Source organism: Urocitellus parryii, chromosome 3 (genome assembly GCF_045843805.1).
Source record: "Urocitellus parryii isolate mUroPar1 chromosome 3, mUroPar1.hap1, whole genome shotgun sequence".
Lineage (NCBI taxonomy): Eukaryota > Metazoa > Chordata > Mammalia > Rodentia > Sciuridae > Urocitellus > Urocitellus parryii.
This window is the reverse complement of record NC_135533.1, coordinates 11,720,634-11,740,186: the sequence shown is the minus strand read 5'-3', so window position 1 is coordinate 11,740,186 and position 19,553 is coordinate 11,720,634. Positions and strand designations below refer to the sequence as shown.

General features: G+C 46.2%; 1 protein-coding gene across 2 annotated transcripts; it reads right to left on the bottom strand.

The window, feature by feature from the left end:
* Positions 1–191: 191 nt before the first annotated feature.
* Kel (Kell metallo-endopeptidase (Kell blood group)) lies at positions 192–19,152 on the bottom strand. 2 transcript variants are annotated; one of them, XM_026412720.2, is made up of 18 exons: positions 19,129–19,152; positions 18,708–18,849; positions 18,238–18,414; positions 16,297–16,421; positions 15,831–15,977; positions 12,952–13,014; positions 12,675–12,863; positions 12,279–12,427; positions 11,243–11,372; positions 4,458–4,568; positions 3,299–3,397; positions 3,028–3,105; positions 2,548–2,648; positions 2,260–2,370; positions 2,058–2,125; positions 1,686–1,855; positions 1,235–1,330; positions 192–353 (listed from the first exon to the last, which is right to left on the bottom strand). In XM_026412720.2, exons 1-18 carry the CDS (start codon positions 19,150–19,152, stop codon positions 192–194), a joined length of 2,142 nt encoding a protein of 713 aa, XP_026268505.2. The 2 variants fall into 2 exon arrangements, with proteins under 2 accessions (XP_026268505.2, XP_077652803.1); XM_077796677.1 differs by lacking the exons at positions 11,243–11,372; positions 12,279–12,427; positions 12,675–12,863; positions 12,952–13,014.
* Positions 19,153–19,553: the final 401 nt, after the last annotated feature.

Here is a 19,553-nt window from a genome sequence, read left to right as displayed (position 1 = left end):
TTGGCACGTTTCCCTCTTATCTTTTCTGACTTCTAGGAATAGAACATAGCAGGAAAGAGTCATTGGGAGACAGATGGGGACCAAGTGCCGCCTTTTATTTGGAGAATAGAAGGGAAAAGAGATGGTGCCCCACTGCCTGGATGGGCCAGGGGCTGCTGATCCACCTGCATTGCTGTGTCTGTGGGTCCATGTTACCAGAGCTGGCAGCGGCTGGAGGGGTTCATGAGGGCATCACGCGGACACCGAAAATGTCTGGCAAAGGCTGGGGTGTTGCTGAGAGGTCCATGGACTCGAAGTCTGGGAGGGCTGTGAGTGTCCCGGGAGTGCTCGGTGCTGGGTTCCCTACACAGGACCTGAGGAAGGGTAAGGAGCAGAAAAGTCTTGACTTTTTCTTTCTAGTAGTAGGAACTGAACCCAGGGGTGCTGTACCACGTAGCTACATCCCCAACCCTTTCCATTTTGTTTATTTTGAGACAGAGTCTTATAAATTTCTGAAGTTGGTCTCAAAAGTTGCAGTCCTCCTGCCTCAGCCTCTCATGTCACTAGTAGTATGACGTGCCTGACCAGATCAAGTTCTTATAGGTTTATTAGAACAAGGCTGGGGCTAAGGGTCACCAGGAGTAGCAGGCAAAGAGTAGAGCAGGATTCAAATGCTCAAGGGCCTAGTAGAATTCATGTCATTTGTAAGTCACTTAATCTGGCACTAGGAGAGCAGAGGAGGGCCCAAGCTACGCAATGACACCATTGGTGAGGACTCCGGAGGCCGAGTCTAATAATGAGACAGCTCTGCGAGGGAGCTGGGGACTGTGCCTCTTGGGGCAGCACAGGTGATAAAAAGGGTCATGTCAAACGGGGACCACTCCTGGGGGTGAAGTCTCTGAGGAGGAATGTTACATATCGTCAGCTTCTGGTAGGGTCATTTTAAAGGGTCCGTATTTCTGGCCTATGAGATAAGAAAATGTTGGACTCAACTCATGGAGGGAGGGACCTAGAAGGAGAAATTTTTTCTTCTTTTTGAGGAGGGGGAGGGTTGCTGATTTGGTTGAAGGATTTTTTAGTAATCTGGAGGGTGAGGGCAAGGGGACAAGTGAGAAAGGACGACAGCAGGGACATCCGTGGCAGTGAGTCAGGGGTATTTGAAGAGGGTGTGTCATAGAGAAAATGCCTTTGTGTATTAGTAATAGGGTGCTTATCAGGTCTGAAGCAAGCTGAGGAAGGCAGGGCAGCTGCTTACCTGGGCATAGCTTCTGAAGAAGAGCTGGTGGGGGCTGAGGTCCCAGTTGGGCAGCTTGGTCTCCCCACGGTACTCTAGGAGGCTCCTGCTGTATGCCTGGATTGGGGGGATAGGATGAAGAGTTGTCTTTATGCTTGAGACCATCTGGAAGCTCGATGCCGTTCGAGCAGTACCTCAAACAGACTCATGGGCCTTTGTTCCCTGTTCTGAACTAACACATTGGTCTGAGCCAAAAGAAAGAATATTTTCCGGAAGACTGATAGATTTCTTAGAAAGTGGGAGGGGGGAATCTACAGGGAATGAGGTGTGTCCCCAAGCTGCCAACTGATATGTGGAGATATAAAGGGCAGAAAATTATGTAAGTCTATTTGCATGAGAGAAGGTGGAAGGAAAACTTGAGGACAGTGCCTTTCAGTCTGCTGGTGAAAACAGATCATGACCGTTGACCCACCTGGAACGCAATGGCCAGCCCCCCCACATCTGCGGCATTCTCTAGGAGCGTGCTGGAGCCATTGAAGGAGGTTCCACTGGGCAATGGGAAGGCAGCGTAATGGCGCTCCAAACATAGGAGTGCCTCCTGCAGGGCCCGGGTGTCACAGTCCAGGCAGTCCCCAGGGTGGACTGTTGAAAACAGAGCAAGAAAATGAAATGGCAAGGGATGTGGGTTGTGCCACAGAAGGTTCTGGCTCCCAGAAACATTGCAGGTTTCTAGGACTGTCCCTCCTGGAGCCCTTGAATAATCCTCCTTTCCCCTGTAGGACTTCTTTGAGGTCTTCCCTTGGGTTCCCTGTGGTCCCACATCCCAATGGCCCCTGTTACCCACAAAGCTGGTAGAAGATGTGCAACAGCTCACGGGCCATGATGCTGCCAGCAGCGCCAAAGTTCACGGCTCTAGGGATACAAGAGCCTGTCTTACCCCTTCAACATTTTTTACCCCAATTCTCCAGCCACGGATCTCATCCATCATAACAACTGTTAATCTCTCCTGGGAAACTCCCTGGCCACCCTCCCAGAATGGCCCTTACCTAGGGTAGTCAGGGTGGAAGAATGGAGGTTGCAGGAGTCCTGCTGGGAAGACCACCTCATGGTCAGGTATGGAATAGGAAGCAGTGACCCCCCAGGGGGACACCTGCCACCTGTGGGGAAAGGACATATGAACACAGCTCCATCATTAACTGCCCCAAGGCACCTACAATTCCTCCAACTAATATCACTGTCCCCATGGCCACCTCCAAGTCTCCAGATGCCTTTCCTACTAATTATAGATGGGGTATCTCAGGGATGGCACGTCCCTATCTCCTCTGACCCCATACCTGTGGTAAGGGAGAGGCTGCAAGAAGCTCCAGACCTTTCTAGCTTGGAGAGATCGGACACAGCTCAGAAAAGACTGCAGGAAGTTAGGTCCAAGTTGTATCTAGAGAGGAGGCAAGAGGTGACTTGGGCACACAAAAACACTGATGGACATCTATGTATTCCAAGGAGCACATTAAACCCAAACACACATAATACCCTCATACACACACATCCATGAGTTAGTGGAGACCACTACTGCTGTGGGTGCAGACACGCTCCACGTGCGTGCATCAGCACACAAACATACACAGGAAGTCACAGAAGACACAGGTGTGTGCACACAAGCATCACAGCCTGAATAGTTTCTGTTTTTCTGCTGGCAAGACCCAGCCAGCACCAGGGCAAGGAAGTGGGTGGGTAAGAATTGCTCAGGGAAAATGGATGATGTGGATAAGACTTGGCTGGGTTAGGGAAGAGAGCTGCAAAAGGCAGGGACCCACATTGCTGTATTCTTGTCTGGCCAGCTCCGGCTTGAGGGTCCATTCAGGGGCTCCCATCTGCACCTGCAGCTGAGTGATCTGGGGAGAGACATGAAAGGTGGTAAGGACCTCACATTCCCTGACTGTCTCGGAGCCTTTAATACTGTCTCCAGGCGTGTGTGCAGCACAGTGGCATCTGTACTTCCCGCCTGTGCCTTTGGCTCTCTCCCCCTCCACTGTCGTTTGACCTACCCCTAAGCATTCCCACACTGGCCTGCAATCTTGGCCTTACCCTGTTCTGGGCCTCTCTTCGGGTCTTTTCACTTATCCAGGGGAGTCTTTTGAGGTGTGCGACAAGGGCATCTTTGATCTCAGTGAATAGCTCCATGGCCTGTGGGGGTGAGGGTGGGGGACAGGGTAACAGAACCAAGATCAGCCTCAGCTCTGGCTCTGCCACAGCACTGACCTTCAGGGGGCCTTGGCTCTGGAGGGTGCCTTCACAGGAGGAGCCATCACAGAAGGAAGAAGAGCTCAGAAAGAGGAGGGGAAGGCCTTTTCCTAGGTACTATAAAGGCAGGGCTAAAAAGGCAGTGCCAAGTACAGAGAGGAAAGTGGGAGCTGGCCACCACTGGTCAATCAGGAAGAGGGAGATCTGAGCTGGAGAGGCCCTTACAGTTGGAGCCAAGGGAGAAGAGGGCTGCCGTCTCCCCCTCTGCTCTCGGGATCGGGATCTTGTCCTCCCACCCTCCCTCTCGATGCATGCACTTCCTCTCTTCATCCTTCTGAGCTCTTCAGCTTCCTAACAAGTGGGCCTCTCCCCATCTTCAGGGCCTGAAAGTAGAGTTCCTGTTTTTCAGCCACCCAGCATCTTGCATGCATCCTCTCTTAGGGGAAGAAAGTGAGTGACAATATTCGGAAGCCTGGGCTCTGGCATCAGACTGCCCGAGTTCAGTCCTGACTGTGCTGTTTGGTAGCTGTGTGACCTTTATCGAGTCATCTAACCTTTCCATGCCTCAGTTCTTGGTCCTATAAAATTAGGATGATACCCAGACTTTAATACAGTCGCAGGTGAAATACTTGCAAGAGTCCCAGCATGTGACAGACACTCACCAAGTGTCCTGTAGTTATGTATTTGTACTCCTCAAGGTTACGTCACCTCATGCTCATGTCATGTCATGTGTTGCTCTAAAGTCTTAGATAAACAGGGAGGAGCCTTAAAGGTCAGGGAGTTCGATTTTCTCATTTTATGGTTGAAGAAACACAAGACCAAGGAAGTCGGTGACGTGTCCAAATTAGTGCATGTTATGCCTACTCGTGTTCCATAGCTGAACTGTGCCCACCCAGGGGGTGGAGGGACCTCTGGGATCCCCCTGTCACCTACACATACTACTGAGAAGCATGCAGTCCATAGGACGGGGCAGGGGGCGCAGCAGGGGATTGCTCTCACATACAGCACTTCGGATGCCTGGGCCAAATGCCTCATGAACAAACAAGGCCGCCAGGGTGGGCTCGAAGAAAGTGCCTGTTTCCTCCACACATTTCATCCATCTCGGGTGGGCTGGCTGCAGAGACAAAGTTGGAGTGAGTCTAAGGCTCTTTCCTCACCAATCTTCTCTAGATCTTCACCCCAGAGCCTGCTCTCTCCCCTGGAGTCCCTGATTTATCTCTCTTTATTACCCCCTCTGGCCATACATTCCTACTCAGCATATAGGGGATTGGGTCCTCCACAGCTGGTCTTGTGAGCCTGGTTGAGCAAATTGCCTATTAATTGGAAAGCAAGACTCCCGGCAGGCATTGCTCTGAGGGAATACAAGGCTCCTGGGCAGGGGTGGAGGAGAAGCTTAACCTCTTCCTTTAGTAGGACAATTACCCACCCCGGTCCCCACCCACCACACACAGGGCCCTGGGTCCCAGCAATGACTCCACCCTCCCACACTTCTTTGCTCAAAATGGACAGTTAAGACAGTGATTCCCTTCCTCTACCATCACCCATGCCTGCTCTCTAAGTGTATATATCATATTGTAGGACCTTAAGTCATAAAGAAGAAAATCATTAATAAAACTGGGCTTTGGAGGCTACATTGTTTGCTTGAGGAAGCAAGGGGAAAAAAAGTAGCTAAGTGTATAATTCACAAATCTACAAAACTTTCACCCAATTTTTTTTTTTGAGGGGAACTAGGATGAGAAAGGGAAAATTTAACTTCAAAGGTACAGAAAAATTATCAGCTCAAGAGAACTAGGGACATGTTTTTCTAAGAGCATGACCCAAAGAATAAAAAACAAAAGAAAGATGCTGGGGAGATTTCAGAGAATGGATTGAGTGGTTTTGAAAAGTTGACCAGGGATTAGCCCAGAGAGGACACAGGTGGATGAAGAAACATATTGCGGAGCCAGAGAAAAAAATTCAGGCAACTGGCCTAGGGGTGGCCAAGCTGGAACCTACAAAAACCAGCTACTAGACTAATCTGGGTTAGAAGAGATGAAACCAGCCACTTTATTCCTGTAACTTATTTCCCTCCTGAAGATCGGCTGGCTAGGAAGGTAGGAAAGCCGTCACTGCTGTTTTTAACATGAGCTGGGCTGGTTCCCTGGTTGGAGATGGGGCCCCAGGGGCATCCCACTAGAGGAAATGGAAAGGCGGGTCATTGCAGCCTGGGTGGAGAGGAAGCTCCTGGGCCTGCCTGTTGGGCAGTTCATTCTTTTGCAGGTTGCTCCAGTCTTGGGTGCCCAAATCTGTGTGCTCTGTTCTCTGAACCATAAACTCTGTGCATGTCTCTTCTTGTGAAAGGTGGTCAGACCCTTTCTAAGGTGTGCCAGTCGAAGTTCTGCAATATCAATGTGAAAAGCAATGGGTTCCCATTGGGAATGTGGGTCTGACTGCAATGACTTTCAACATCCTTCCTACTCCAGACAGACCTGTCTCTGAGAATGCCTCTCCCTTGACTCTGGCTGCACCCGGGTGCAGCAGCAACAGCATCTGTGGGGGACCCGGGTGAACTCGGTGATGTGGATCTGCCCGCCCTTTCACACTTCCCGACTTGTTTGCTGATCCCCTTCACGGGTGGATGCCTGACCATTTCTCCAACACCCTTTGTAATGAGACCTGGTTACTCAAGAGTACAGAACACCATTCAGACTACTACCCCAGCTGTCTTTCAAGATAAAAATGCTAAAGTAAACCACAATGACTGCAGAGAGAAAAAGACATAGAATAAAAAGAGAAAAATCTGTAAAATATATAATGAGGAGTTATGAAAAATAATAATCCTATGAAACAGCCCCCAGAGGAAAAGCAGAGACAAAGCAGTTCAGGAGAAGGGAAAGAAACTAGCCAAGCATTAACCTTTCAGTAAATCCCTTCCCTATAACAATGGGAAGGAAGGAAGGCCAATACTGAAAACTGAGCATTAGGCTCTGGACTTTGACCCTTCCCCATTGCAAATTAGGACACATGGTAAATACTGAACAATTGTCCCTGAAGGAAGGAGATGAACAGATTTAAATACCCATCCTTCACAATCTGGGCTCCTACCTGTCCAAGTAACGATGAATTTCAACCTTTTACAGCTGCCCTCCTGAGTTAAAGTTTTAACCTACCTAACTAGCTCCTGACTATTCGAACGAATGGGCACGCCCACAAATTCCAATGATGAAACCACCCTAATTGTACCCTATAAAACCAAAATCCCCTCTGTAACGAAGGCCATTTCTCGCATCCAGGAAATAAGCTCTAGGGTGCCAGAGTCCACAAATGAATAAATGGCTTCCCTAAATCTGATTCCCTAAAACTTTAGAATCCCTAAATCTGTTGAGGTCTGTACCCATCATCTTGCACTTACATATAAGATGGAAGAAATGAAGCTCAGTAGATTAATTTTAGGACACTGAGAAATTTTCATCTATCACCTCTGAACCATGAATAATGATATTTCAGAAGTGATAGAACTCAGGAAAAATTCCAAGAGTCCGGAGGGAAGCAAAACTTTGGACAATCTTCAATAGGGGTAAAGTAGAATGAAGGACAATAGCCCAGTGGAGAATCTTTAATGTTAATTCCTAAGCAAAATTCTAGAATGAGTCATTAAAGAAATTATTTTAGAGAATTTTGAAAGTAATGTGTAACTATTAAGAACCAAGGAGAGATCACTGAGGACAGATAATACTAAAATAATAAAAATTTATCTGGTTAAAAGGCTCATTAAACTGGGGCATAGGAAACAGCAGGAGCCACGATTTCCAACAGGGGCCATGCAGCAACAGTCCAGCAGCCCAAGCTCAGAGCAGGGCAAGGCTATGGGAGACTGGACAGGGAGCACCAGCTGTACTGAGGTGCCCTTTTCAGGTACAGTCAAACATTGTCACCCGAGAAGGCTGCCCAGGGCTGCCAAGCTTTGCATGTCGCATGCATCCACAGGCAATTAGAAATCTGAATATTGGCACGTCATCTCCCAGTTTTGGAATGTTGGCAATTAATTCAAAGTTGTAAATTTTTTAAAATTTTTTTTAATTGTTGATGGACCTTTTTATTTTTATTTATTTGTATGTGGTGCTGAGAATCGAACCCAGTGCCTCATGCATGCTAGGCAAGCGTGCTACCGCTGAGCCACAACCCCAGCCCAAATATTTTTTAGTTATACATGGGCACAATATTTTTATTTATTTGTTTTTTTAAATTTATTTTTATGTGGTGCTGAGGATCAAACCCAGGGTCTCACATGTGAGAGGCGAGTGCTCTACCGCTGAGCCACAACTCCAGCCCTCAAAGTTGTAAATTACTCTAAAAATCAACAAAACAAATCTATAGACTAAAGTGATCCTCAAGGGCCACCACAATCTCCTGAACCGTATCCAGCATTTACCAAGCATGGTTATTAATCTAAACCCCAGTACTCTGGTTGCACCAGCCGTAAAAATAAGAGTAATGCCTGTTCTACCTTCCTCACAGATTGGAGGATCAGGTAAAATAATACCTTCAAAATACTCTGCATATTTTAAATTCCACTGGAATTCCATAAGCATTATATCTATCTCCCCCCCTCCACCCCCAGTTTTGTGACCTGAACCCAGAGACCTCTACCTACCACTGAGCCACAATCTCAGCCTTTTTTTTTTGGCACCAGGGATTGAACCCAAGGGTGCTTAACCACTGAGTCACAACCCCAGACATTTTTAATTCTTTATTTAAAGATAAGATATTGTTAAGTTGCCAAGGACCTCACCAAATTACTGAGGCTGGCTTTGAACTCACGATGCTCTGGCCTCAGCCTTCCGAGCTGCTGGGATAACAGACATGTGTCACCGTGCCCGGCCAGCCTTTTTTATTTCTTCTTTTGAAACAGGAATCTTCCTAAATTGCCCAGCCTGGTCTCAAACTCGCCATCCTCCTGTCTCAGCCTTCAGAGATTATAGGCATGTGTGCCACACCTGGCTCCTTCCTCTGTTTATTCTAATGTCACTCTGTTGGAGTTATTTTGATTTCAGGAGAATGTCAGGCAGAACCACTAATCAAGTCCTAGTCCTAGGAAATTCAATAGAAAAATCAATGCTAAACGATGGTGCAATTTGAACAGACTCTCATCTGGCTAAACCATAACTAAACATGGATGGTGGAGGACTTGGATTTCCTATGACCTCTCCTGACCCTCCCATCAAGACTCACAACTGCTGCCCACCTAGCATCACTTTCTTCATTTGCTGTTACGCTTTTGACCCTAACACCACCCAACATTTTTTGTTTGTTTTCTTCCTCCACCATACAAATGCCTACAAGCAAGAATACTTGTCTGTTTTGTTTCCTCTATATTCCATGTGAGTAAAGAAGTGTCTGGCACATAGAAGGTGCTCAATAAATATTTCTCACATGAATAAATGGATGACTGTATAGGTAAGTCATCAATAACTTGACCCAAAGTCCTCCCAGCTTCGGGATCTAGCAGTGGTCTGATGAAGAAATACTGAATAAAACTGCAAACAACCCAAAGATGTAAAGGAAAAGTCATAGAATGGATTGTTGAAACAACGATTCAAATTATTGAATAAACAAATTGGGATCTTTGATTGAATATAAATACTACACATTTAACAGGTACAAATGTGATGTCCTATTTTTCTTTTCTTATTTTTTGGTCTGTTTTTTACTTTCCAAAACATTTTCACTGACTACATATCCCAGCAAAGATAGTCAGATGATAAAAGTTAGCCATCTTATCGAATAAAGACGACTGAAATTAGAATTCTTTAGGAACAATAAAGTTTGTAAATTAATGACTCTTGGATAGAACCCCAAATATTGGTCAAATCAAAGCTGAAACCTTAATTTTTGTCCTTGTCCCCACTTTTCTTCTTACATCATTTGAGTCAGAAAATCCCTTACTTCACTTAAAATATTTTCTTTTAAAACATGAAAGACAAATTCCCCTGCAATCCCTATTTCATGCAGAGAACAGCAAAGTCTTTACAGTGACCTGCAAACCCTGTGAGGTCCTCTCAACGCCTCTCTCATTTCCACCTCACTGTTCTCCTATTCCCTCTGTTCCAGATGCCCTGATTTAACTTTCTGTTTTTCAAACACCCGCATCGTGTTTCAGCAGTAGCCCTGGACACAGCCCCTCGGGCAAACCTTGTCATCTCTTCTCAGACAGAGCCACCAGGAAGATACCCCATATGGCGCTAAGTTCTCTGCTGTCCTGACCAGATGAGATCTCTTTCTTTGCTGGAACACCCTGGGTCTCTAGACATGGCTTCAGTCATAAAGAGATGCCATTGATCCTCAAACCTGCCACCATGCACCTTCTTGGGAACCCCCAGAATATCTGTGGTTTTAAACCAAAGTTTTCCAGGAACATAACTACAGACAGCAGCCACTCAGTGTTTTTTGGCTGAGCACGGTAGGTTATTGTGTCATATTTTGTACTGTTGTTCCCGAAAGGTGAAGTAGTTTCCCCAAGGTCACACCACTATTTCTTGGCAGAGCTTGGTTCAGCTTTTCAGCCTAAGGACAAATATGTTCCCTAGAAGAAAGGATAGTGGTTTCAGGATTTGAAAGTCTTCTACATTCTTTAAGCTTGAGTCTCAGGTTGGCACTCCTGCACCCTTCAACCCATGATGTCAGGCCATGGTGCTGGCTTTTACAGAAAGCTATTTGTTTCCAGGAATTTTGTAGCAAGAAAACAAGAGCTGGGGTTCTGTTTGGCTTCAGTGGAATCAAGAAAGGAGCTGGGCAAAAGCTTCTTTGGAATTTGCCCCCCTGAGTGAAGGGCCCAAGAAGAAATGTTCTATCACACTCAGACCCAGAAGCCAGACCGCTGGGGTTTACATTCTTGTTCGAACGACTCACTGGCTGTATTACCATGGGCAACTTCCCTAATAGGTGTACATCTATTTCCCTATTTTGAAACAAAGATAAAATGATATCCATCATATCTCAGAGAATTTTGAGGATTAAATCAGCTACTAGACTCAAAGTTTTAGGGAAACATTGAGCATGTAATAATCTCTCAATAAGCAAGAACTATATTTCTGTCTCTGTGGATACATTTCCCATCTCTGAATTCCATACATATTTCAGGTTTCTCTAAGACAGAGAAATGGTCCAAAAATTATTAAGGAAAAAATAATTTTCAAGGCAAAACTGTGGCCTTTGCTGAGGTTGGGATGTTTTCAGGGTAGTAGATATCTCTACTTGCATTTGAATGTATATGATCTAGAATTCCAAGTAGTCTCTGATTAGTGAAGCATATTTCCTACACCGGCCCCTCCTCAGAGTTATTAACATCTCTACCACTGATCCCACTGGATCAGAGATGAACTCCTCGCGAAGCACATTTGAACATCAAACGTGGAATCATCTAGACAGAGGGAAGTCCAGTGCTTGCTATGTTTATGTATTCTTGCAGTGAGTCCTAAACTGTAGGTCGGGAGTCCTCCAATCATAGAGCTCAAGATCACTGAGCAAACAGTTTAAGAGTGATGACAAATGGTCAAAAGCAGTCCTTGATAATGTCAATGTTATATTTAAACTCTAGAACTCAGCAAAAGGCCAGAGAGGTGGCCAGGAATTTGTGCCTGAAAATCTGGTATCTGCTAGTTTGCTTCTTGAGTGAGTCTGTCTTCCCAACCTGCCTGCTTCCACGGAAAGCCTAGACGTGGAGGGGTCTCTGTTCTCATGGCCCCTTCCCTCATAGAGATACACCAATATTCGCCCCCATCTGGAAAATACATGGCTTTCTCTCCTCACCAAGGGTGGCCGCTCAGTCAGCTCCCGCAGTTTCTGTCTCAGTTCCCTGCGTGCCTCCTGGAATTTACTGTCTAGGGCTGGAGAAAGGGTCCCCACCAGCCCAAAGATCATGTGGCTCTGCAGAAAGTCCCTAGGGAGACAAAAAAAAAAAAGAGACCTCATATAAACTGTAGGGCTCTGTGGGGGAGGGGGTGTTCAGAAAAATAATCTCTTTGTGGAAGCCAAGTCAGCATTCCAGGGGGCAGAGCCTTCTGTGTATTTACAAAGAATAACTGTCACAGCATGCAGACAAGTCAAGAAGAGCCTTTCTTGGTGAGGTTTGGAGAATGACAGAGGAACTGGATAAAGAGGCAGCCTTCTTAAGTCACAAGGAGGTGAGCTCAATTCAACAAACAGATTCATCTATTTCTCTAACCAAAGAACCTCAGTTCGTCTGAAGATGCATCTCCCAAGCACAGCAGCTCTCTCAACCGGTACCCTATGTAAACCTGCTGGTGCCCACAGGGGTGTTTCTTTCCTCCCTCAAAAGGGATTTCTAGATGCTGCTGCCCTGAGTGACTCTGTACAAGGGTCCTGAGTCCAAGCCCCCAGATGGAAGCCACTACCTTTGGGTGGTGGCCATTTAGGCATCAGGAAAGGCAGCAAAACTAATATGGAGTCACACTCCTGTCCCACCATCCTTGACTTTCTAATCATAGCAGAATTTATCTTGGAGATTCTTTCCCAAGGAGGTTCTGGATCTGCTCACCACAGCTGCTCACCAGCATCTCCTCTGATGCAGCCTCTTCAGAGGCTGACATTTTGCTCCCTCCCACAGACCCCGGGATCCTTCATTTCTTGCATATGCCTTCTTCATGCTCCTAAGCCTTGCATACTACTTGTTCCCTCCATTCACTCTTGTGTCATCCACTGCACACTAACTCTGTCCCCTCTCTGCAGTTCCTTCTCACCTACCGTGTCCTTGGTCTTTGGAACCTATGGGTCCTCAGACTCAGTTTCCATTCCCAATTCCTCTCCAAACCCAACTGGGGCAAACCTGTGCTTCAACAGCATTTCTTCTACCAGTTGCGACATATTTCTCAAATAATCCAGGTCTTGGACCATAAGGAGCTGAGATGGGCTCAGGGACATTGGTGTGAATGTGGCTTGCAAGCAGGACAACCAGTCGATGGCAGGCGCCATTTCCTTAGAGGAAGAACACAAAACTGAGGGTGGGGGGAATGAAGGGAAGCGAGAATGAAGGGGAAAGGGCTTCTCCTTGGGTTTGAAACGGAGTGAGGAGCGTTGAGAAAAAAATACAGCCAGAGAATAATAGGGATAGAAAGGAGCCAAGGACAGCAGGAGGAAGAAGATAAAGTAAAATAAATAAAGAAATAAATAAAGTTTGATAGATTGTCATGCCCACAGTCCTCTGCCCTCCAGTTCCAGGCACCTGCAGTTGGTGAATAGTGACCATTTGGAAGTGCTTGTCCTGTGCCTCCTGCTGCTCCAGGGGACTAAGGAACTGGAACAGCTGTGAGGTAATGGAGATGGACAAGGAGGCGTGTTGCTGCACCTTGATGGGGTCTCCTCCCAGCAAAGTTCCCAGGCGATTGAGGTAAGTCAGGTATTCTCGAAAAATCTGGAGGAAGACAACCTTGGTCACAGGTGCCAGAGTCCCAGTCTTTCTCCAGATCTGAGGGCAGGTTTGGGTTCATGCACCATCTTACCTGGGCATAGATCTTCTGTTCCTGCTCTTGCTTGAGGGGAACATCAAACTCTGGCTGGTCTATCTGGACACAAGAGAGACTGAAGAGACATGGGGAGCATGGGGGATGGAGAGGGCAGGTGTGGGAAGGTAGAGAAGGCTCCACCAAAGATGGCTTGGGGAGAGGCGAGTAAAGAGCCTACAAAGAAGGAGCTGGATTATAAGTAAAGGAAGAGATTGGGGGCAAGTGGCATGGGTGAAGGTGCGGGTATGAAAATGTGAGCAGGTATTGGAATTACAACCAGTTTGAGGATGCTCAGCAAGAGAGAAATATAATAAATCAACATCTTGGATGGAACTCTTCCTTGTGCCGGAGTTAAGTGTGGGGTAAGGCAGGTGAGACACTCACCTTAGTTGAAATAATTAGGAGTAGCCACAACACAGAAAACAGGACACAAATTTTAATATTTTTCAAAAATCTAAGTTAATGGAAAAAATCCATGATGAATAACATCAAAAATTTGCTTAGCATTATTTTACCATAAATTCCACAATAAATTTTAATTTACTTTTAATATTGTAAGTATTTTCCAAAAAAGTCCTTAATAAAGTTTTTTTTTTGTTCCATTTAGGGAAGAAAATATATAATTCCTGCCCCCTCTCAAATCCACAATAAACCAAAATTGGAAATTTTGTTCATAGTAGATTTTTGCATTGATTTTGTTTTTTTAAAGAATATTCAAGTCATCATTATCTTGATACTGAGTTTGGGGGTACCTCTTAAATTTTTCACCCCAGGAGAGTGCCCCATTCCCCTTGCCTACCACAATAGTGATGATGCCCTAGTTTGCCCTTGATTCTGAAGATCTTTATTTCTACACTTTCCTTTCTCTCATCAATATCTACATCTCACTCCCAATTGAAGCTATATACTTTTCCTCTAAGCATATAAAAAATATTTCACTTGACCCTTTTTTCACATCTTAGGTTCTAAGTTCAAAAAGTAGAAAGGCATCTATGCCAATGATTCGACTTCCTTACCCTTCTCCTAAACGCCAAATAAATTGTGTTCATTTCTACAACTGTTTTGAAACTATCTGCAGGTCTCCAGTGACATCTTTCCATTCCTATGGAAAGGAAAGAAATTTGGAAATCTCAGGAATCAACAATGACCCCCTTCTGGAAGTCCTCTCTTTTCCTGGGTGGTCCCACACACGCTGGTCTAACGTTCACTTTCCTGGCTGTTCTTCCTCTCCTCTGGCTCCCTTCTGAGCCAGCCTCTCATGGGTGCCCCTTCCTATTCTATTCCCAGGAGCCACCCAGACTCAAAACAGTGCCATCATTTGGTAGTGCCTCCATCTCCCTCCTTTTTTATCCAGTCACTAAGTCCTCTGGAAACACCTCAGACCACCACCACCAGGATGAAGTTGGCTCTATCCTCATGCCTAGCTCTTCCTTTCCATTTCTTCCACCATTTCAGGACCTCATGGTGCTCACTTAGATTCCTAACACCTCTGGTAGACCTTCGAGACTGCTGCCTCTCTTAAAACTCTATACCTAGCCATCATAAAATCTGAAAGCACTCAGTAGCGTTGTTCTTGTTGTTGTTCCTGGTAAATCTGCCTGGCTTCCTTGGCCAGGAACAACCAGGCCAAACCTCACATGTTGTCTTCCTTTTCTTCCTACGGTCCCCCACCCTACCTCCAGACCAGTCTTCTCACTGACCCCATGGAAAAGCCACAGTGTTCCCAGTTCTCCCTTTGGCTCAGAATCTTCCCATAGCTCTTGCGATGACCTTCAGCCTCACCTTCATCTGAGCAGATGGACCATGCTTCAAGGCTCACCTTACATTCTCTTCTCTGAGTCTTTCCTTAACCAACTCAGGTCTTTACAAATCTCCAAAGGCCACACCTATTAAACTTCTGAGCACACACTTTAAAAGTGAACTTTGAATACCTTACACTGATTATCAGATCTTCTTCAATATTCTTCCTTATAATGCCGTGGAACTTTTTGAGAACAGGAGCCAAATATATAGCATGACATTGCCTACCACAATAGCGATGGTGCCACTATTTATTTACTTATTCGCTCAATAAACATCCAGTAAAGACTTCTAACTGCTTGACAAGGAGGACCTCTGCTGCCTGTTGGGAGGAGGCCCAAAGTCTTCAATTTAGAGTGTTAAGTGCTTAGAGCATGAGAATATGACAGGACAGAGGGATTTCACTGAATTTATAGCCACGGTATCAGTAAAGACTTCCTGGAAGAGATACTCAGAGCCAACATTTGAAAACATGTAAGAATTTTCTAAGTGAAGTGTGGTTAATTGTAGGCAAAAGGAGCAGAGTATGCAAAGAAAGAAGAAACATTCTTGGAGCTACAAGTGAGACAGCAGAGGTTAGGGTATAAAAGGGAGAAAGAATGTGGTAGGAGATAAGGCTGGAGAAGTGTATAAGGGTCAGATCACAAGACTTGGGAGGCTTTGCTAAGGATTAGGGATCAGATCTTGATGACCTGATGAGCCATTAAAATGGGGGACATTTAACAGAAACAATAGCATAATTAACTCTTAGTTTAAAAGGTACCTTGGGCAGAAATGAAGAGTAAATAAGAATAGGGCAAACCTGGAGATGGGAAGACTAGTTAAGAGGTTGAGAGAAATCCAGATGAGCAATAAGGAAGGTTGGAACTATTCCAGTCTTCCCAGAACTGACTCTTGCTCTTTCTTCCACCTTGACCTAGTGTCCCTGGCTCTCATAGCAGTAATTTTCTCTTGAAATAGGAAATTTTGAACATTTGTTGTATCTCCCAAACCTTATAGTCTTCCACTAAGAGATGGCAGCCTAGAGCTTGAGCCAGGCCCGGGTCCAGCTATGTTCTTGCCAGTGCAGCTCTCACCTTGATGACTGGCGTGTGCTGAGATTCAGGATGAGGTCCCAGGTAAGCTTTGAAGAATGGGAAGTGGCCATACTGACTCATCAGAAGTTTCAGAGTTTGGTTAAAGTCAAAGGAAGTCCTGTTACCAGAGATGTGCCAGCCTCCAAGCTAGAAAAAGAGAAAGGCAAAAGGACAGGGAGCTATGAGACCTCTCCCCATTGTCTTGATTTTCCCTTCCTCTCATAGCTCTGTCTCCTGACTTCTGAGCCCTTTGATCCCTCTAGGTCTCTGCATCTATTCTCTCTCTCTCCTCTTACCCTAGTTCCTGATTTTTCACAGGGCATTGCCATTTCCATCTCCATCTCCCTCCTAGAACTTAAGGATCCCTAGGAAAGAGACCCAGATTCCAGGAAAAATGGCAGCCCTAAGCATACTTTGGACTTATGGGTTCTATATCCAGAAAAGTCAATGCCCCGATTTTTCTTACCTCCTCAATGACTTGTTTAAGGGGACCAGCTCCTTCGGCTTCAATGGCATCTGTGTCCATGCAGGAGTTATAGAATTGGAAGGCTTTCTCCTTCCCAGAGCCTGGGTGCCAGGACTCTGGATCTTCTAAAAAGGAAGAATGGGAGAATTAAAGGGTGGAATCTGGTGTAGAGACCCAGAGGTGAGAGACACAGCACTTAAAGGAAAGAAAGGGAAGTTCTCCATGGGAACATAGAAGAAAGGGGAAGAACTGTTTTAAATAAATGGAAAAAAAACATCCAATTTGTAATGGATCAACTTGATGCAAGCAGAAGAACAGGAAGAGAGACTGCAGACAAGAAGATGATAAAGAAAATAAGGGAAAAGTGGAAAACAAAAGAAGAAGGAAAAGAATGTCTCTTCTTTCTTTGTATACTCTGCTCCTTTTGCCTACAATTAACCACACTTCACTTAGAAAATTCTTACATGTTTTCAAATGTTGGCTCTGAGTATCTCTTCCAGGAAGTCTTTACTGACACCGTGGCTATCAATTAAACAAAAGAATAAAAGAAAAGGATAGGGATAAGAGGGATATGATTCAAAGGAGAATGGAGAGAAACGGAAGGCAGAAGGGACAGGGACAGAATCAGGGAACCAGAGGACTTTGAGGGAACGCAGGGAAGAAAACTCATCAAAAGAGGAGAATGGGAAGAACTCCATGAGTTTAGACACTCCTCATCTCTTGATCTCAGAAAACAAACAATCCAACACATTACAGTAATTCACACACACACACACACACACACACACACACACACACACATCTATCTGATCATCTGCCCACTAAAATCTACAACTCTCCCCTCAGTGTCCCTGATATCTCTTCATCCCTTCGTGAAAAACAGAACTTATCCTGAGCATGGTATTTCTTTTCATTTCTGTGCCTTAACTGAAAGTACTCCTCAACCAAAAGAAAACCTACTTCCCACTCTTTTCTTATAAAAGGGAGGGTTCCAATTTACACTGTCAACCCCTTCTCTAGGTTTCTTTGGAATGGAAATTCTTGCCTATCTTATTTGTCCTTATTACTAAACCTTCATTGCCATCCACCAACTTCCTGGGACCCCTCTTTCAACCTCCACTGAATACATAGACCACATTTTCTTTATCCATTCATGTATTGAAAGGAACCTAGGTTGGTACCATGGTATTTGCTAAACTGTGGAACAAACCTGGGTGCCCTTCTTCTTGCCTTTCATCTGCCCCTCTGTCTTGGTTTTCATTTCAGTCCTGGCAGTTATTCATTCTTCTGCATAGCCTCCATCTTCAGGAATATTCCTCACCTGCATTCCAGTTGTCTCTCCTCTTGCTCTGTGCTCACTCATTCTTTTCCACATACACCACTCGTAATGAAAGCCCCTCTCACTTCTATTCAGCTTCTTTTCTTCCCCTTATCATCTCTAATCACCCATTTCCATTATGCCTTGTTCCATTTCAACTTGCTTGACATGGTCCAGCGTTTCAGGGGGAGAAGCAAGAAGTCATTGTGAGAGGGAATTTGAGGAGAGATGAAAAGGAGAAGGTAATGTTGATAAGGACTTAAAGTGCAGGATGTCTTGAAGAGGAGTAGGTAGTAGAAAATACTATGCATAGGATAGAAATTAAAAATTGGGGGAAAAACGAAGGTAATGGAACTTGTTAAAAAAGAGCACTCAAATAGACTGGAGCAACCACATATAAGTGGTAAAGAAAAGAGGAAGAGATCATGGAGAGAGAGAGCAGAAAAGATGAAGGGAGAGAGGTATCTGATGTGAGAGCAAAGGGGTGGAGAAGCCAACCCAAGAAATTCCACCGAGGATGGCGCAAACCCGTTGTTCCCCGCAGTGCAGAGTTGGGGGCAGTCATGGTGTCCTGGGCTCAGCCATCTACTTGCACAGAGCATCTTCTGGCCTGCCTTCCTCACCTAGTCGTCTCTTCAGACGTTTCTTATTCTCCTCCGCAAGATCCTGAAAAGAATCACTGATCCTTTTGGCCTTTTTACAGGAAAAGCTGAAGAAGTCAGTGCAGGGGGCCTCACTGGTGTTCCCAGAGGCCTGGTACCGAGCCAGGAGATCCAAACACAGGGGTGTCTCACAGGGGCCTGTGGGGAACAGCTCAGAGCTAGGAGAGAAGAGGGAAAGGGATGAGGGCTCCCCCAAGGGGCTGGCCAAGGAATCCCCAGTGAGGATCAAAGGGGAGGATCCACTGGGAAACCAGGGTCGGAAGAACATGGTGGGAGTGGGAGCCAGGTGTGGGATCCAGGGATTCACAGGGAATACAAGGGTCTGGGCAAGTGGCTAGTAAGTCTGAGGGCAGGAGCCTCAGGGCCAAGGACGGCGTCCATGGCTGAGGGACAGCTGCCTGGGCTCCGGGGTGTCCCAGAATCTTGCTTACGAGGACCGCAGTTCTGGAAGATGTAAACCCAAAGCACAGAAGAACCGAGAAGCAGGCTGAAAAGGGAGACCACCAACAGCAGCCGCCGGGTCACTGACCACTCTGGGCTCCATTCAGTGGGCAGCCCCTCTTCTGGAGAGCTCTGTGGGAGGAGCCCCGAGGTGAAAAAGACAACATGGAGGAGTTTTGAGAGAGGGGTAGAAAAGGGCGAGGGGAGGGCACAGAGAGGGAATAAGTTAGTGCCCGGGCCCCCTGGCCCAGAGGGAGTTCTGCTGATTCTCCTAGACCCATCCCTCTTCAGGCCCTGCAGGATGAGAAAGCACAGGACGGTGCCCGTTTGGGGTAAGCACTGAGCAAGGAGGGTTTGTGCGACTTTAGAGCTGGAAGGACTGACTTCAATGCCACCGAGGAAGCCACTTACCTCCTGGCTCCAGGGAGTCCCCATGCCCCTGGCCTGGCTCTGTCTCCTTCCTTCTTGTCCACTTTTGTCCCCACCCTCCTGAAGAGAGCAGAGGAGGAGAGAGAAGCCAGTTCAGGAAGGGGGCGGGGGTGTTAAAGACGGTTTTATCTGGCGGTTTGACACCCCCCCACAACCTCTCCCATAGATGTATTCTCAAGGTAGTGTCCCCAGATTGGCCTCAGGGTGAATGTATCCCCTGGATGTGCCACTTCATCCCTTCTCTTCCATCGCCTCCTGCTCTACCCACTTCCTATTCTGGAAGCCCCATATTGCCTCCTCCCTAGTGGGGGGCAGGGCATTCTCACAGAGCCACCCCCACACCCCACCCCAGGTATCTGGCTACTCCAGGGCACTTGCCATCTGTCTCTCCTCTTCGGCTCCCAGAG